The following is an 18,115-nucleotide window of genomic DNA, read 5'->3' as shown; positions in this document are numbered from 1 at the left end:
CACACACACACACACACACACACACACACACACCCTCAAACACCCACATACCCACACACATACACAGTCTATCTCTCACACACACGCTCATACCCCCCACCCATACCCCCACACAACCCACTCACATACTCCAACACCACCCTCTCCCATACACAGATTCACACACACACACACACATGTGCGTGCACGCGCTCATAAACAGAAGAGCAGTCACATAGATCTAGATCCATATTTTAAGACGACTTGTTCACTATGCTACAGAAGGGAGACACCGAAGGGCTGTGTCTCATTGTTGTACAATTTGAAGCTCTATCCCAGGGAAGGTATAGGAGCTGGCAAGGAAAGTGATGGCCAAGATTCATGTCCAAAGAGACTTGGTCCTTCTAGCAAATTGATTTTTTATTTAAAACTTACTTTTTTCTTACAATATATTCTTATTATGGTTGCCCTACTCCAACTTCTCTCTCTTTCTCTCTCTCTCTCTCTCTCTCTCTCTCTCTCTCTCTCTCTCTCTCTCTCTCTCTCATTAGAAAACAAGCAGGGACCTATAATAATAGTAGTAATAATAGTAATATAATAGCTAAAATACAAACAAACCTAAGTAGGGTAAAATGAACAGGAAGAAAAAACAACAATAACAAAGAAACGGCACAAGAAACACAGACACTAAGGCAAACACAGTCCCACATGCAGGAAACCCATAAAAATAAAATAGGAATTTATAATATATAAATACCACTTAATCAGAAAGTGATTTAATTTAGAGCATTAAGTGAGTTAGAGAATCTTCGTTGGCGGAAGGGACTAAGAACAGACTGTTCTCACTCTGCAGAGATTAGCATTAATGTCTATGGAAGAGTAAGAAGTAGTTTTTCCTACCACACTAGCAACTTAAGAAACTGATAACTTTTACAGCTCATCCCTGCTGTCTTCAACATCAAAATGAACTCAACATGCTCATAGTTAGTCAAATTCTGGTAGCAAATCTTAGGCTTCTACACCTGATTCACACAACATAAATCACACACACACACACACACACACACACACACACACACACACACACACACTACCACCCTAAGAGAGTCTGGAAATATCATTGTGGGCTTCTAGGCCTCAGTGTAGTACAAGAAGAGAGCCTGTGCTGTGCAGAATTTGTGCTCAGCCAGCCGCGATCTCCGCTGCTCCACACAGGTCTAACTGTGCTTCTTTAGCACATATGGCCTGACAGAGGCTGTACCCTTGTTTTATACACCGTTTTAATGAGATTTTAAAATTTCTACAGAAGGAAAATTAAATATGACTAATAGATATATTAATTTTTGTTTTTTTAAAAGATTTATTTGTTTATTATGTATGCAGTGTTCTGCCTGCAGGTCAGAGAGGGCACCAGATTTCATTTCGATGGCTGTGAACCACCATGTGGATGCTGGGGATTGAATTTAGAATCCTGGAAGAGCAGCCAAGTGTTCTCAACCTCTGAACCATTTCTCAGACGAGAGCCATCTCTCGAACCCAGATATAGTTTTATTCTTAATATAAATAAACATTTTCTAAAAATTACAATTCCAAAATGAATCAGAAATTCCAGTGAGAAAAAAAATTCCCTATAATTGGAGCTATTGAGGCCAAGTCAGAATAACCCCCTGGTTACCTGAATGAGTTCTGGAACTTTTCCTTAAGGTATCTTTCAAAAACCATCAGATTCTAAGGTTGTAGTAACAAGATGAACAAAATCCCGAATGAGATATTAAGTAGAAACAATGGAAACTATCAATCTAACAGCAGAAACTTGACAGTGGTAATTTCTGTTTGTGTTTCCCTTGATTGAGAGAGTTTCTATATACTCCTAATACTATACTAAATTTTTTAATCCAGAAGGTTTTCCTGCATTACAAAAGTCTCTCTCACTAATTAATTTACTTTTGGAAGCTAGCCTGAAACGCTTTTCTGCAGGAGAGTCTACTTACTAGAGGTTCTGAAATATCTAGGAAGGTTGCCACAAAGAGTTTCATGTATTTTATGCTTGTTATGGATAAAATAATATTTTTGAATCTATGCTTGTAAAATAAACATTGTGGATATAATGTTATAACAAAATGAACTAGAATGAATGTTTTTCTATGTAATGTAAGCTTGTCAGTGCTCATGCAAACCTTTCTGTGAGCTTTTCTCCCTTTTTAGAGCCATGGTCTTCCTGTTCTCTCTGCGCACATCTTGGTTGTTGTTTCCCTTGTCGTTCTTTGATTATAAACTCCAACTTCTGGAATCTATCAAATGCTTCAATTTATGACTCAGTATCACATCTGTTACATGAAGTCTTAAGATATTCTTCTGCATCTAGTTCTAGATTGCAGGGAAGAGAAAAAAAGTTAGAGCAGCGTAATGTAGGTGTCCAATGCTCTTAGTTTTGTCTGAAGTGTGTAGCTCAGGAATTTATTGAAATCCCCAATATGATTTCAGAGACGTACGAAGTCAAGCTATCTCTATAATAATGCTAATATGTTCCTTAGTGTTACACTATTTCTCCCGTAAGTACACAATCCACATTTCTAAAGTCTATATTAATGTTCAGTCACTCTCATGTTTATATCACATAGGATTATCATTGTCACTAACATTGAATTACTAACCTTTCATGGTCTCTTTCTATATTTCTAAAATGGTAATTTTAATGATTATGTCATACTGTAAATACTTTTGAAATCTTCAATAATTTTGAAGAGTTCCCATGGCAAAATAAATAAGAAATGTTTCTAAAGAACCATTATTTTCAAATGATAAAGGGGTTATATTGTCCCTTGAGTGTTCATGTCATTTTTGGGAAATTTTATTTGAAACCTATTTGGGGGACTCCTTTTGATGTTCGGTAGCTTGGAGCTGAAAATGTTAAATGTGCCACAAAGGATTAGGAAACATTAGATGACGGAGATTGTGTTATATCTTACATCATGTCTGTTTAGGTTACATCTTGAAACACACAATTTAATCAAGCTTTGCAATGGCCGCCATTTACATAAATGCACCCTGAAGTCTGGTGATGTTCAAGTGCTTCATGGTTGCTATCCTTACTTCTTGGATATCTTGTATTAACCATGCCAGAGAACTGATCTCTGATTCCAGCCACTTCTACTTTCCAGACTGCTTTCCTCCCATATCCACTTGGCTTTTCTCCACTTCTTCCAATTCTTCACCCAAACCTCATTTCAGAGTGGCACTGCAGCCACTGAGTTCAACCTATAAACTGTGTCCTCTTCTAACACGACAGTCTGTGTTTTTCTGTTTCCATTACCTGGATCACTCTTCAGCACATCGTAATCCTGCTGTTTATATTCAATGTCTACCCTTCTTGCCCAGTCCCTTATATAGTTAATTGAAGATGACAAAGAACTTCCTCTTCCTTGGTCATATGTTCTAGTAGACATTCAAAATATTTATTGAGTAATTCTAGGTATGGTTTTATTGTTAAAAATTCTATTTATTCCCCTTATATGATGGTTAAGTTTCTACATTTTATTTTCTTTCAGAATAAGAAAAGGAGCATTATAAAATTATCAGTAGGAATGAAAAGTGTATTAGTTCTAATAGATTGACAGCGTGACTCTAGAGTGTCAATTTCCTTAGCACAATGAAACATGCCTGCTTCATAACTTAGAGACTAAAACCCAGTGGGGACCTACTAAAGAGCGTCAGTTAATGCAATTCTACCAATCTGAGGCTTAAAATATGTTAGGCCAGTTGATGAGAAAGCGTACGATCAAAGCTCTATTTCCATTGGTAAGAAAAAGATTGGAAGAAATCTCAACACACGATGCTTTTTTTGTTCTAGTGACCCTATGGAATTCACTCAGCTATGACATTGTTATATGTCATGATTGAAATTCAAGTTTGCAGAAAGGACAGATGGCAATCTTGATTATATTTTTTAAAGATTAAAATATAGTCATTGCAAACTGTGGCAACTGAGGAAATTAAACCAAAGTGCTTAATAAATGCAAGACAGGTTCAAAATAAAAGGTCTCTCCCCATGGGTATGAATTGCTTTCCATGCTACTAAAAGCCTCTGTGTTTTCAAAGACATGACAACAAAGAGGTGGTCACTAGGTCCTCCCCACCCCCACATTTTTCGTGACACACTACATCTAGCAAACCATGCCTCTTGTCAGCAGTAAAATGACCCTGGACAAAGCCTACCACGGATGGATCAGGATTTATGCTCTGCTCCAGGAGCAAGAATACCTTTCAGTATCACTCAGTGACTTTAATACTCAAACTACTAGTTTCAATAAACTGAAATCAGAACTTGTCACAAAACAGATAGCAGTTGAACAGGCACTGTGCAAACTTTCCCACAGTTCTTTAGCAGTATGTCAGGTTGTGACCCTGGAGAGGAAGGGCAAGGGTGAAAATTAGCCATTGAACTCACTCTATTAATCCATGGTGTAGTGTTGGAGATTCCCAGAAAGCATGCCTACTGGAGTCAGTTCTGATATCTCTTTATTATTGTAAAATGGATTTATTAAAAAAGAATGAAGTGGTGAAATAAGGGCTTTGAAGTCTGTTGCCAATTTTGCTTTATGATAAGGGGTAAAGGAGTCTCTAGTTTTAATTCACTTGGGAGATTCTTTTTCTTATTAAAAATCTATAGAAAAAGAAATGGCTTTTAGCATTTAGCTAGATTATAGACATAGACAACTATCCAAGCATACTGGCTTAAAATGTCTGTTTTATAAGTTATGTTATTCATTTGTAGATTTTTATGTTATAGAGACATTATCAAAGAGCTGCGTGAATCAATTTAAAGGAGATGTTCCTGATTACAAATTGTTATAAAGTTTCCTTTTTGTGGTGGTTCTTCACTTTAACAAAAACTGGTGACACACTTGTCTAATCATCACAGATCACAAGGGTCCACTCCACTGGGGAAACTCTGCTTTCCTTTCCTGATCCTGTCCCAGGATTATGAAGTTATGTGCGTCCTTCTCATTGCTCCTGCTACACTTTTCACTCACCTTTATTACAGTTCTTGCAACCCTGCATAATAATTCTGCATTTACACTTCTATCATGTCTACTAAATTGTGCATGCCTTGAGAGCTCGACTATGTCTTAATCATACTTATAATTCTGGGGTGAGCAGTCAATTGAGCAGGCACTCAATGTGATGAATGCTTCTGAAGGCACTTCCATTTCTCTTTAGAAAATTATCAACATTAGAAATTGCTATGTTCTCAAGGAAGGCAAGATTCTCTGCTGTCATTGCAGTTAAAGCAATCAACACCACATCTACCACATAGCACAACTACAATTTCTGACTTCCATTAATTCCAAATTCTTCAGTTTGTTACATTTCTAAGGAAAGAGATAGCTATTTTTATCACCAAACTAACAGAAGTTAAGAAAGAGACTATTGGTACCCCATAGGTCTGCCTTGGGCTTAGAACAAAAGTGAAAAGAATAAAATAGATTATATAATCTATACAGTAAGATTTTTGGTTAGTAAAAAGTTACAAGAAGTAAAACTGCACTTCACCACTGACTACTGGCTTTATTTCTCACACTAGACTTCTAGTCATTGAGGAAAAGCATGCACTCTGCAGAATACTGTGTGCTACCTAGCATCAGTCAGTACTCCATCCCAGAGGCCACCACTCCGGTTCTCAAGTATTACAGAGTCAAAACAGAATGATAGAAAAGAGAAAGGAGTGAAGAACTCATAGGTGACTACTGATTTAGTTCACCTCTAGTGTTTCTCTGATTGTTTCTGCTTGCTTATGTGGTAAATAATAATAATAATAATAATAATAATAATAATAATAATAATAATAATAATAATAAAAAAAAAAAAAATAATGAAAAACTAAGGAACGGAAAAGCCAGTGTTTGCAAGCAGTAAACTTGAAGGCACTAAGCAAGCACACTGCTTACATCTGCTTCTTCAAAAGTGAAATCGAGTGTATGTGTTAGTTCTGAGCTTAGAGACCTTGGTATGGCCCTGTGCTATTAATGCTAATAGTACTTTGCAATTGCCCTTGACCTATGTGTCAGAAGGGCTCTTTCTAAGTTAGTGAAAATAATAGTGGTCAAAGACTTGGCATTGCATCAATTTCCTTTACTACAAAAAGGTATCTTTTAATAAAAAGATGAATAAAAATTCAACAAGCTTTCTTTTTATCTACCTTATTACTTTTATTTTTGAGGTTATATTATAATTGCTTCACTTTTCCCTTTCCTTTCTCCAAACCCTCCCATATACCCATCATCTCTCTTTCAAATTCGGGAGCTCTTTTTTCATTATTGTTATTACATGTATATATTCCTAATACAATCTCTATAGTATTCCTCAGATGTATGTCTTCAGGGCTGATCAGGGTATTGGATAGCCAGTTGGTGCTCTTCCTTGGGGAAGACTGTTCCTCCCACTCTCCATTGCCTGTAGTCATTTAAACAAACTTTCTTCTCTTGTCTTTGCCAGATTCCAGAGATAAAGGGACTACAAATACGGCTTGTTACAATCCCACATAAAATGTGGCCAAGCTAAGTTCAGTTAAGGGTTTTCCAGCTTCTAGTAATGTCAGACACCATTTGAGTGTTCAGTATTGGCTCTGGTACAGTTATGATGCTCTACTCTAAAGGTTCCCAGAACCCAGTTGCCTTTTACTGCTCTCACTGGTCTCCCTCGTGTTCCTGTCGCCCACAGTACTTACTCCTCAGATATCCATCAGGTCAGATCAATCCTTAACTCAAATTCCTCCAAAGCATTCTGTCCTGCAAGAGAGATCCATGGTTTTCAAATGCCCACTGCCCTCCTTCTCCCCTGTCATCTAGTACACACGTTCACAATCTATTTCCTCAGTCTTTCTGGCATCCTGAATATTGCTAGTAAGCCAGCTGTAGCCGCTTCTCTGGCCTTTGCAGGATCTGCACCTCCGGGAAACCACGGCTCACTCTGTTACCTCTTTTTTCTTCATCTCTTGAAGATTCTGTGCACACAAGCGCTCCGCATCACATTTCCCATCATTTAATGCCAGCATTATATTTATCACTTGAAACATGCCAGAATGAAGTCATCTTCTTCGGTCCAAAAATCCATGAGCACAGGGATTATTTTAATTGTTTTGTGCATTGCTATTTCTCTATCATATACAATCCTGGTTGTAATAAAGCAATGAAGGCTTCTCAAAAATATGAAACTTTTTATGTCCTTACCCAGCTTCTGATTAAGATGTGGTATTATTATTATTGGAAGAAATCTTGCTTAGAGGTTTATATACACATATTTTTCAAAAGCTGTTTGTACCTGCCTTTGTTTGCTGGTATCAAAATTTTATGACAGCAAATTAAGTTATTAAAGTCCCAAGTGAAACCAATTACACTGTGTTTTAATGAACGAGATATTTTCAATACTGACTGGTGGAGTGCAGGACTTGGAAATGAGAGCAGTGAAGGTAAGAACCACAACCCACAAACTTGGCAGGCAAGGCAAAGCATGTGGCCAACTCGCCACCAGACATCAGAGGACCAGTTCTAGTCTTTGCTGAGAAGAATATTCAAGACCCCAGACTGAGGAAACTACCATAATGTTAAATTGTGCAATTACATTGGGTTATGTAAGACTACTGAATTAACCCATGCATACTAAATATTTTTCAATATAAAATTAGTAAGTTAAAGGTGAGTTAAGCTTGTGTTGCCCATTTAAGAGTTATCCTATGACAAATAAATATACTCCTGTGTGGGTATACAGTGCTTCTCTGCCACTGATAGCTAATAAAATTTAACTGAAAATCTCAGATGATGCTTAACTACTGTGGCTGCAATTCACAGTGCATTTAAAATGATTGTTCTTTATCATTAAAGCTAATAATATGCACATTAACCTCTTATGTAGTCTAAATCAATATTGTAGTTTAAAATATATGACCTCTGGACAGCTTTGTCTAAATATTGATTCCATTGTCATTTGTATAAGGTATCAGACAAAGTGCATGATACACCAGCATCATCCATGCTCTTCTCAGAGAGCCTTTGACTTTGTGAGTTCTTATGAAATGAGACAAAGAAACGGAGACATCCCAGAATGTACACATGGGATGGATATCTGAGTATAGCAGAGCAGTCACCATGGAGAGACAATGTCCAGGCCCTTAGTCAAAGAAATGGAGACATCCCAGAATGTACACATGGGATGGATGATCTCAGTATAGCAGAGCAGAGTCTCTATGGAGAGATAACGTCCAGGCTCTTTATTTCCAAAAGACATTAAAAACAGAAGTACACTTTTAGCATGCCAATTGCCTGTTGATCTTGAGTTCCAAAAAGCAGACTTACTCAGCCTCATAGGCTCTGATTTTCTTTACCTTTTTATGAATCCCATGGATATCTCAGGGGAAAGTAGTTCAGCCATAGTCAACTTCAAGTGGTGTCCTTTGGCAATAGAGCCATTTTCTCTCAAGTTACTTGTTTGGAAGGCCCTCTGATGAGTTTCTAGTGAGCGAGTTGAGTTGGAAAGTGTAGCTGTAAGATGGAAGAGATTGACTGTTCAAATGGTCACAATAGAACCAAGAACAGAAAGAGGATGGGCACACTGCACTTTCCTACCACACTGTATTGTTCTGTGTTGAAAATTATAACAGATCAGGAGTCAAGCTATATACTTTGGTCTCAGCTTCTAAATCTCTGCAAGGCATAACAATTGCTAATATCCTGTTACATCTGTTTTTATGAGATTTGCTATTTTAACTTGTAAGTTTTTTTTATTTGTTGTTCATTATAAAACTTTTGGGGGGGAAGTTTGTGATCAAAACAGATATGATCATGATATCATCAATGTGGGTATATGCTGAAAAAAACAAAAAAAAACCAACAAACACGTTCTCTGCACATCTCCCGTAGGTAAAAGTGATCCGTTTTGTGTGGTAGAACTGAACAATGATAGACTGCTGACACACACTGTCTACAAAAACCTCAGTCCTGAGTGGAACAAAGTGTTCACATTGTAAGTGTAATAATTAAGTCATGCTTATTTTAAAACCGGTGTGAAAATATAGTTCACCCTGAAAGTGTGTGTATGCGTGCACATGCACACACATATTTGTGTATTCCAGTTCACAGTGCAACACATTTGCTCTGCCTTTACTAACCATGAATTTCCAAACCCCCTCCCTACCTTCTCAAGAGTGAAACTTGGGAAAAAGGGGTATGTCCTTTTTCTTTGTTTTCACTATAGACTTTTTTTTTCTGCTGTGCTTTTATGTGGCCTGACTAAGGGTTTGCTCCCCACCACTGAATCTGCATACTGCTTCTTCCTTTTGTAGGCTCTATTGAAATTCTTCCCAATTGCATAAGAAGGACAAAGCTCTGTTTGTCCCACCACTGAAACCAGCAAACAATCCAGTCGGGTTTGGCAGATGCTTCTTCTGGGCTTGTTTCATTTTAGCACAATAAGGACATTAAGCATTGTCCTAAATCTCAAAACAAGCTTTGAGTTAATTTTCCTTTGTTTTAAGAAGTTCGTAAATCTTTTGCACTGTGCACCGTGGAAGCTGTGCATGCTGCACTGTGGGAGTGGACAAGTCCCTTCTTTTAAATTGGGCTGAAGAGAATGGGCTCCACAAAGCAGAACTCTCCAAACAGAAGTACTTAGCAGTTTTCTAACATGGTTTTATTTCTTGTACATAAAAAACTGCTAAATTCCTCATTAATTCCTTATAATGTCGCTGCTTAAGAGCCAGTAACTAATCAGCTTTCATTATCTGACCAATTTATTTTTAAGGAATTCTACATTTTTATAAGAGATGAAAGCCTAGGCAGGAGGCTTGCGCTCCTGAGAGGGCCATGGAGAGTGTTTTCTCTAGAATGCATAATTGAATGAATAGGTTTGATTATTATCAAAGCGATTAATTGATTGTGCCCTGGTAAAGCCTCTTTTCACGTGCAGTTATGGTGTTTCAGTAATGAATATATTCTTTTTAGTTTTCTATTCATTCGATTTTCTTGGTAAACAATTGATCAAAAAATAAAAGCTGTCAACAATTGATACTTACTTTTCTTGAAGCAAAAATATGCAGAATTCACATGTTTTTTTTACTATGATGTGTTGTCTCTTAAAGTTACTGGCATATTGGGATATAACTTTTTGTTTCTAAATCCAGTCTCTATTTTGATTTCTCTGCTTGCTACAAACCTAACTTAGTAAGTGCAACAGTAAGAACTATAAAAGATGGACAGGTCATAGTATAGTGAAAACAATAAGAGTTCAAAAATCTATGTGGCTCCTACTGGGAGCAAACCTGTGATATCTTACACAGCAGTTATGCAATTATATGATTTATTGTTATAACGTGACAGAGAAGCCTAAATATTGCCAGCAGTACTTAGTGATTTTTCCAGCAATTTATTCTTTGCATATCCAGCTCAAAAGTGATGTCATTCAAAAAAATCTGAAAGTTACAGCCGTCTTCAGAGTTCCTTATGCTATGACCCTTGCTGTTGTCACGTTAGACGTATTAGGAGAAACTTTCAGCTTCCACCCTACCCTGTATATGTATATCTGTGTGCAAATAATACACGTAAAAATAAAAATACAGAAAACAGCTAGTTCTAAGATTTCAAAACCTCTGTATCTTTGCTAATGGAGCCTTTTTTCCTCGGGTTTGTTTATTACGCAGCAACATTAAAGACATCCATTCAGTCCTGGAAGTGACAGTTTATGATGAAGACCGTGACCGCAGCGCCGACTTTCTGGGCAGAGTTGCTATACCATTGCTGTCTGTAAGTTTCAGTCACCTGACGCACTGTTCCGTGTTGCTTTTGCTCAAGGAAAAAAAAAAAAAAAAAACCTCAGCTCTATGTCTGTCATTTCTCAACCAAGGTCTGTAATAAGAACACTAAAAATTTTAACATACTCAATGCACGGCCATGTTGAATCCCATGATAGTTAATTTTTCTTGACAGACTTGATCCTGGTAATGAACAGGTACTTGTCAGAATTGCCACAGTTGTTTTGGGTTCTCTGTCAGTTTCAGCAGCTGGGGGTCAAAGGTCACTGGGGGAGTGTATTCAGTGGAGACCGTGAGACAGACGGCTGTCATGTCCTTTTCCCGCAGATTCAAAATGGTGAACAGAAAGCCTACGTCTTGAAAAACAAGCAGCTGACAGGGCCAACAAAGGGGGTCATCTATCTTGAAATAGATGTGATTTTTAATGCTGTAAGTCTTAACTTTGGCTTTTTTGTACTGCTAAAGAGTTCAGTTTCATGAAAGCTTTTGTTCCTGATTTGTAGAGAATTTCTGTCATTCCTCATTTTCTCTAAACCTTGATGTATCTTGGAGAATATGCTTCTGGCACACCCACACTTTCTGCTACAGTGGGGCCGCCGCCGTGTGCTTGGCTGCTGCCTGCCCGCCCGCCCGCCTGCCTGCCTGCCTGCAGAGGGACGTGCATGCATATGCAACTGTATACATTTATATTTTATGAGCACAGCACCCAAGACTTTGAAACTTTAGAAATTATTGCAAATGGAACTGCATGCAAAACTTGTGAACAGTTGTAATATATGAACCCCTAACACACATGTGTTGATGTGTAGGTGAAAGCCAGCTTACGAACATTAATACCCAAAGAACAGAAGTACATTGAAGAGGAAAACAGGCTCTCCAAACAGGTAAAGAAAAAAAAGAAAGAAAAAAAAAAGGAAGAAAGAAATATTAATCCCTCTGGGAAGAACTGATTGATTCTGTAAAATATCAGAGTAAATTCAAATAAACCTTGGAGGTCTGGAGGGGGGACGACGTCCTTACAAATTTTGATCACCTACATATTGAAAACGGCTTTTTTCCCTTTTTTCCTTTTTTTTCCTTCCTTAAAAAGATCAAGCAAAGGCAAAACCAAAGTAAGCGGCGAGATGGGGGTGGTAAGGAAGGAGAAGGGAGCTGGAGCTGTGCACCAGTGGAGGGGGGTCATCTGCACCCTAAACTACAATTTGAATTGTCACAGAGTGTGTGAGGGAGGTTCAGATCCGTGCACAGACCACCCAGGTATGGTGCAGGTGTGCGGGGAATGAAGGCAGGACTTCCTTCTAATTCGGCGAGGGGTCTTTTAATTAGATGTTAACAACATTCCCTTCAAGTGAACTCTCACTGACATTTTCTACTAAAACAAAAACCAGGAATTCTGATCTTCCTTCTATGATGCTGCCTTAAACTAAGCTTGGTATTTATCAATAATAACTTAAAATTTTCTTTAATATCAAGTTAAGAAAAAGTGCTACCTACCCTTTTTAAATGTTTACTACAGTTTACAAAGCTAAAATACAATGTGTTTATTATGGCTATAAAGTCACTGAGCATACTTTTACTGTTAAATATTTGATAATTTTGTGAGCCATGAGAAACCGTAAAATATTTTTATTTTTAATCTAGTAAATTCACCACAAAATGGGACTTTTGGCATTTAAACAATGTGTGTTACAAATGAAATACTTATCTAAATAGAAAACCATGTTATATTTCTCTATAATTATAGATAAGAATAATAATAAAAATTGTTCCTAAAAAAGGTACTAGGAACCAAGAAGGAAAATACACAGGGAGACTCTCTGACTAAACAAAATTCCAGTTTTAAATGTGTTTTAACTGCCTTGCACACACATGAACTAATTTTATACATGTGTACTTTTGTCATTTGAACTCAGGTAATTTTACATATCTGTTTCTTTAAAATACTAGATTGATACTGGACTATATTTAGAGTATTAATATATTAACTTGCAGACTTATGATTAGTTTAATTATCCATTTCTGTAAGAAACTTTTTAAACCATTATCTAGTTCATAGATGTCTTTTTGTTGTTGAAGTCATGCTATAGCTTTTGTTTTAAATTTAAATTCTGTGAGTTATCATAAGTATTTTTTTCTAATAAGAGATTTTGCAGCATACTCGGTTACTATAAAAGTTTCCTAGCTTTTAAATCATAGGAAAATAAAGAGAAAATATAGAATGAGGGATGGTTATAGACAGAACAGTCCTATTAAGTGGAAAAAGCCCTTGAAATCACAGTGCTTCTATAATAAGCTGCATTAGACAGGCTTAGAACTCTGAACATTTCAAGGTATCCAATTCACTTTGAAGCATCTTGAAATTAAAATATTTCATCTATCTTAAAAAGAAGAGAGTTCAAATTAACAGGGGTACATGTTTCATAAGTAGCAGATTTTTTTTTATGAACGAACATACCAGCTTATATGAAAACATTATTTTTAAATATAGATTTAGCTAAAAAATAGTTCATCCCATCTAGTTCTTCATCCATTAGTGCTTCCTGTCCTTTACCTGGTGAGTCAAATCACTTGGTATCTTTGTCACCTTATTCCTCTCTGGGTCCATTCTAAATCACCACGAGCTTGTAGAATCATACAATATACTTGATTGTTCTCAGTCTTGTAAACTCTAATACTGTTTGTGTTTTCCTTACAGCTGCTTCTGAGAAACTTCATCAGAACGAAGCGCTGCATCATGGTGCTGGTAAACGCTGTGTACTACGTTAATAGTTGCTTTGACTGGGATTCACCCCCAAGGAGTCTTGCCGCTTTTGTGGTATGATCACACTCTACTGCTCTCCCGTTGTTATGCATCAGATTCAGCAATCTTAGCTCCAACTCTCTGTGGCTATAGTAACAGTTATGTTGATAGAGTCATTTTAAAACTCTTATTTTGAGACTTGACTGGACAGATTTGCTGTGGGCAGGAACCTGATGGATTGTTCAGGGTCTGAATCCAAGAATATATTCTTCAGATTTCCGGAATGCAAGACATCTTAGTCAAATTTTCTCTGACACTTAAAAAGTAAAATTTTGCATATTGTACAATTCCAGATCCAAATAGGAGAGTCAAAAAAAAAAATACTTCTCTGTGGAGAAAACAAACAAACAAACAAAGACAATGGCAACAGCCCTGACCATCCACACTTTGATTTTATTTATTCTGTAAGTATTTTGTCAGGATAGGAATGTCACTGGCAGTAGCATGCTGGTTGGTAAGCTTTAATAAATGAGCAGAGCACAAAGGGATGGGACCTATTTGAGAGATGATTCTGTGGTTTCTAGTTTTAAAAAGTCACAAGTGAGAATGTAATCGAACAGATATTCTCCACACAAGGTTCATCCTCCACCCTTTTACACAGATCGTTTAAGAAATGATACTGAGACCAACTGGCAGCGGCAGAACAATCTAAAAAGGCACTTTCTCTGGACCTAGGCAGGATCTCTGTACTCACACTATTTCTGCTTGGTTGACGTTTTACCTGAGGTTTCTGTGGAGTCCATCTTTTGAAAGGCTTTATTTTGTGCTTGTTGGGAAATGAGCATCTTACACTTTCTTGAAGTTGCCAGTTTTGCAAAATATGACATTATTATGAGGGTTTACAGAAAGGCCTTAATTAGAGTACCAATTGACTTTTATATGACAGTCTAATGAATGTATGTTTTAGTCCTTGGAGTTTGGTCCTCTGCACAGGCCGTGTCTGGGAGTTTCACTAATGTCTGAGCACACGAACAAAGACTGTGTATGTCCCTTTGTGTTGTCACCAGTTAGCAGCCTGCTTCCCATAGACATGTTGTTGTTTTCTTAAGGAGGTGACTGCCACCATCATTGCTTAAGAAGTAGTTCTCTCTGTGCTCGTCTGATAGCTCTCACATAATAGATATAGTGGGCATTCTGATTTTCATCAGCATAGCGGCATTATGATAGTCAGCAAAATGTTAGACAATTTGTACATATATATTATCATTAATTTCAGGTTTTATGGGGACTTAAATAACAATAAAACTCTACTGAAAATGTCTGCTGCTATTCCTGATTGGCTTTCTTTAAAGCCCTCTCTGTGGCTGTTTATGAAATTTGAAAACATAAAAATGTATGTAATTATATCATTTATTCAGGATTGTTCATTGTGGACTGTTTGGCATTACAGCGTGTTCTGTGAGTCTTCATAAACTTCTTCCAGTTTCCTAAGGTCATTTTTAAAATTAATTCAAGATGGCAGCTCCTTTTTATAATCTCCTTTTGCTTCTTAAAAAGAGAAAAGAAGCCACTGAAACCTGAGAAACAGAGGCACCTGCCTGTAATCTCACTTACCGTGACATCACTAGAAGGAAGCAAAGCGCTGCAGAAAACACAGTGTCTGCTTCAGCCAGTAACCAGTTTGTAACAGACCAAGCCAAATGCAAGGGGTTTGCTTTGAAAAGACTGCAATAGTAAAGCTAGGGAACAGGGCTGAAAACAAGGATGGAACAGGAAAGAACATGACAAAATGTGAAGAAACCATTAACCATGTTGTTGGAAAAAAGAAAAAGTAATAGCGCTTTACTGAATATGGTTGAAGTGATAAATACCGAGCTCTCTTTGCTGAGGCTCTGGCTGGGAGTCCATGCAGTGTTCACCCTGCTGTCTTCATGCCGCTCTCTGTCACTGAAGGGCAATAGAAGTCAGTGAGCCTCCAGGATAAACAGCCAACGAAACTCTTTGAATAAGGCTGCCAATTTAAATTTTTTCTTAAAGAAACACCAAATAAATAAGTTTACTATAATAAATCTGGTTATTAAATCATGATAAGAACTGTCAATACTATCAAAGCAATTTACCTATAATTTCCATATGACCCCAAAATTCTGTTATAATCTCTTATCAATAATCTAATTAATCACAGATTGAATTCTGATATAGAAAGTTTTGTACAAATAGAAATTAATGTTTATCAGTTACTCCCTATGTGCCAGGGATCTATTGTTTATACGTAAATAAATGAAAATGCTGTTGCACTAAGAATTTAATATTTTCAACAACTTCATAATGTAGATTCTATTTTTCCTAGTATATAGGTGAAGAAACTGAAGCTCATGAATGTAGCTTGCCTTATGCCACACAGTAAATATTCTTTTCTGTAGAAGCCTTTAAGATGTACACCTGAGATTTGTGATATAAATGCAGAAAAAAACTTGGTAAAAATTTTTAGCCATCTTACAGAGAGTAAATGAGGTATTTAAAAACAAAATCATTCAAAGTTGCTATTGCATAAGCAGAGGTTTATTAGGGCAATTTGTTGAAAAGAACTGATTTCCATTAGATGAACGTAAGCAGTGCCCATTGTTACAGACATATTGTTCCCATCATGCCCTCTTGACAGATCATGGGTCTATTATTATAATATTGGTTCCATTTGGCCCATTTTTCCTAGCTGCAGCTGCCTTATGAAGGACATGCATTTACACCATTATGTGGCTTAGTTTTAGGGACAGATCAGTATGCTTTTTAATGTTTAAATGAATATGAATTTTTTTCTATTCCATTTTGGTTTTCTCTTCTGATTCAGTTCTCTGAAAAACAAATGCAAAATAGTGAGGTCAAAATGGAAGAAAACAATCCTATTTTGCATCTCGGTGTCAATGAGTGTAAAAATGCAGACAGTAGCCACAACCTCCCAGCACCACCTGTGAGCAGACCATAGGGACAAAACCAGGGGGAAATGGCAAAGCTAAGCAGGTCGGCTTCTGGAAGAGTTTGGTTTCTAAGTTTTCTGATGAATATTATTTTTCAAAGGGAGCTCTTTTGTCTGTGGTGTAGCAGGCACTGCTTGTCCCTGGGAATCAGCAATTGTAGACCTGGAAATATCTTACAAATTGGGCTAATTTTCACCAGACTCCAGACCAGACATTTGTGTTCTCGTGGAAGCCAGTGGGTGCAGAACGGGAAGAGGAAAGGAGGGCAAGTGAGCACACATTCCTTCTCCTCAGCACTGTCATTTCTCACTGTAACAAGCACAAAAATAATTGGAAAACTGAGCTATCAGCAAAAGGACACACTTCAGTGTGTGTCAGAGAATTATTTTACAGGACAAACTTTAATCTTTAAATGTGATTGTAGATAATTTGCGGTAGCATCTGTCCGTTTGGAATTGTTTTAGCCTTTTCTGTCGTTACACAGCAAGTGCTGCTGTGTTTAACATTAACATTTGATATTTTACACATTTAATTTCTGTTCTGCTGTGTGGTCTTTGGGGAATGAAACCCTAGTGCTACATGAGAGAGACAAAGTATTGATCAGTTAACATTTCAGCTACATTTATGTATGTCGCAAAATTAATGAAAATGCCAGACAAAAAATGTCAGAGTGCACAAAGAGGTAGAATTTAAATTTGATACTTTAATGAAAAGTCTTAAGATGTGCATATCAAAAATGTCCTCTTGCCTTTAAAGTCCAATTCTGTACAGAATAACTAGCAGGAAACACATATTTTACTTAGAGGAACAATGAACATGAATTATGACAAGAAAGCAGCTCCTCACAGCACCTTGTATAGCAAAATGGCATGTCTGAATGCATAAAATACTTTTGTTTCTGTTTGCTGTTTGTATCTAAGAAGCTATTGGCTTCAGCCCTCTATCCTGACCAACCCAGGCAGAATTTCTAGTAAGATTCTGGCCCTATTTCTCTCTCTCTCTCTCTCTCTCTCTCTCTCTCTCTCTCTCTCTCTCTCTCTCTTCCTCTCTCTGTATGTGTGTTTGTAAGTGAGTGAGCAGAATTCTATCTATAGTAATTCAATGAAGACCCTGGTTGATTATTAATTCTTTCCTGGGCATTTTAGTTGCCTGCTTTCCTTTGCTTCCTGACAGTTTTGTGTTCCCTCTTCTTTTCAAAAAGTCCCCATTTTTTGGAAAGAATCACACTTTTTTTTTCCCCAGGGCCGTTGTGGAGGTAGAGAGAACAAACAGGATGATACATGCATAGACTCACATGTGGGAGGTATGTGTAGGCAAATGTTCCGAATTAAAAGTAAAAAAAAAAATGAAGAAACCACAGGAAAAGTAGGACCCAACCTTGGGAGGCAGTTGGAATAAAGGGCAGTGTCCTAAAGATCAGAGGCAGTTAGCATTCTTTACTGTGTGCTCCCTGTATACAGAGTCTGCTGCCATTAAACAGCTTAAAGATTTCTCTAACAACTATTACAAGCTACACAGGCATTGTAAGTGGCTTTCATGGTTAAGGACTGAAAGGCCATGTTAGTCAAGGAGAAATACCAATGTGAAAACAAAAGCATCTCTGAATCACTGTGGACCCAG

General features: G+C 37.2%; 1 protein-coding gene across 3 annotated transcripts in view; it reads left to right on the top strand.

Moving 5' to 3' along the window:
- The window catches only part of Mctp1 (multiple C2 and transmembrane domain containing 1), a 585,759-nt gene that overhangs the window by 418,110 nt on the left and 149,534 nt on the right, over positions 1-18,115 (top strand). For all 3 annotated transcript variants that reach the window (XM_026783760.1, XM_026783759.1, XM_026783758.1), the window contains 5 exons: positions 8,895-8,997; positions 10,670-10,772; positions 11,108-11,209; positions 11,590-11,664; positions 13,476-13,595. In XM_026783760.1, coding sequence (XP_026639561.1) covers positions 8,895-8,997; positions 10,670-10,772; positions 11,108-11,209; positions 11,590-11,664; positions 13,476-13,595 — 503 coding nt within the window. The remainder of the gene's footprint in view (positions 1-8,894; positions 8,998-10,669; positions 10,773-11,107; positions 11,210-11,589; positions 11,665-13,475; positions 13,596-18,115) is intronic.

Source organism: Microtus ochrogaster, chromosome 19 (genome assembly GCF_000317375.1).
Source record: "Microtus ochrogaster isolate Prairie Vole_2 chromosome 19, MicOch1.0, whole genome shotgun sequence".
NCBI classification, from domain to species: Eukaryota; Metazoa; Chordata; class Mammalia; order Rodentia; family Cricetidae; genus Microtus; species Microtus ochrogaster.
Note: the sequence above shows the minus strand (reverse complement) of the source record. Positions and strands in the feature narration are given on the sequence as shown.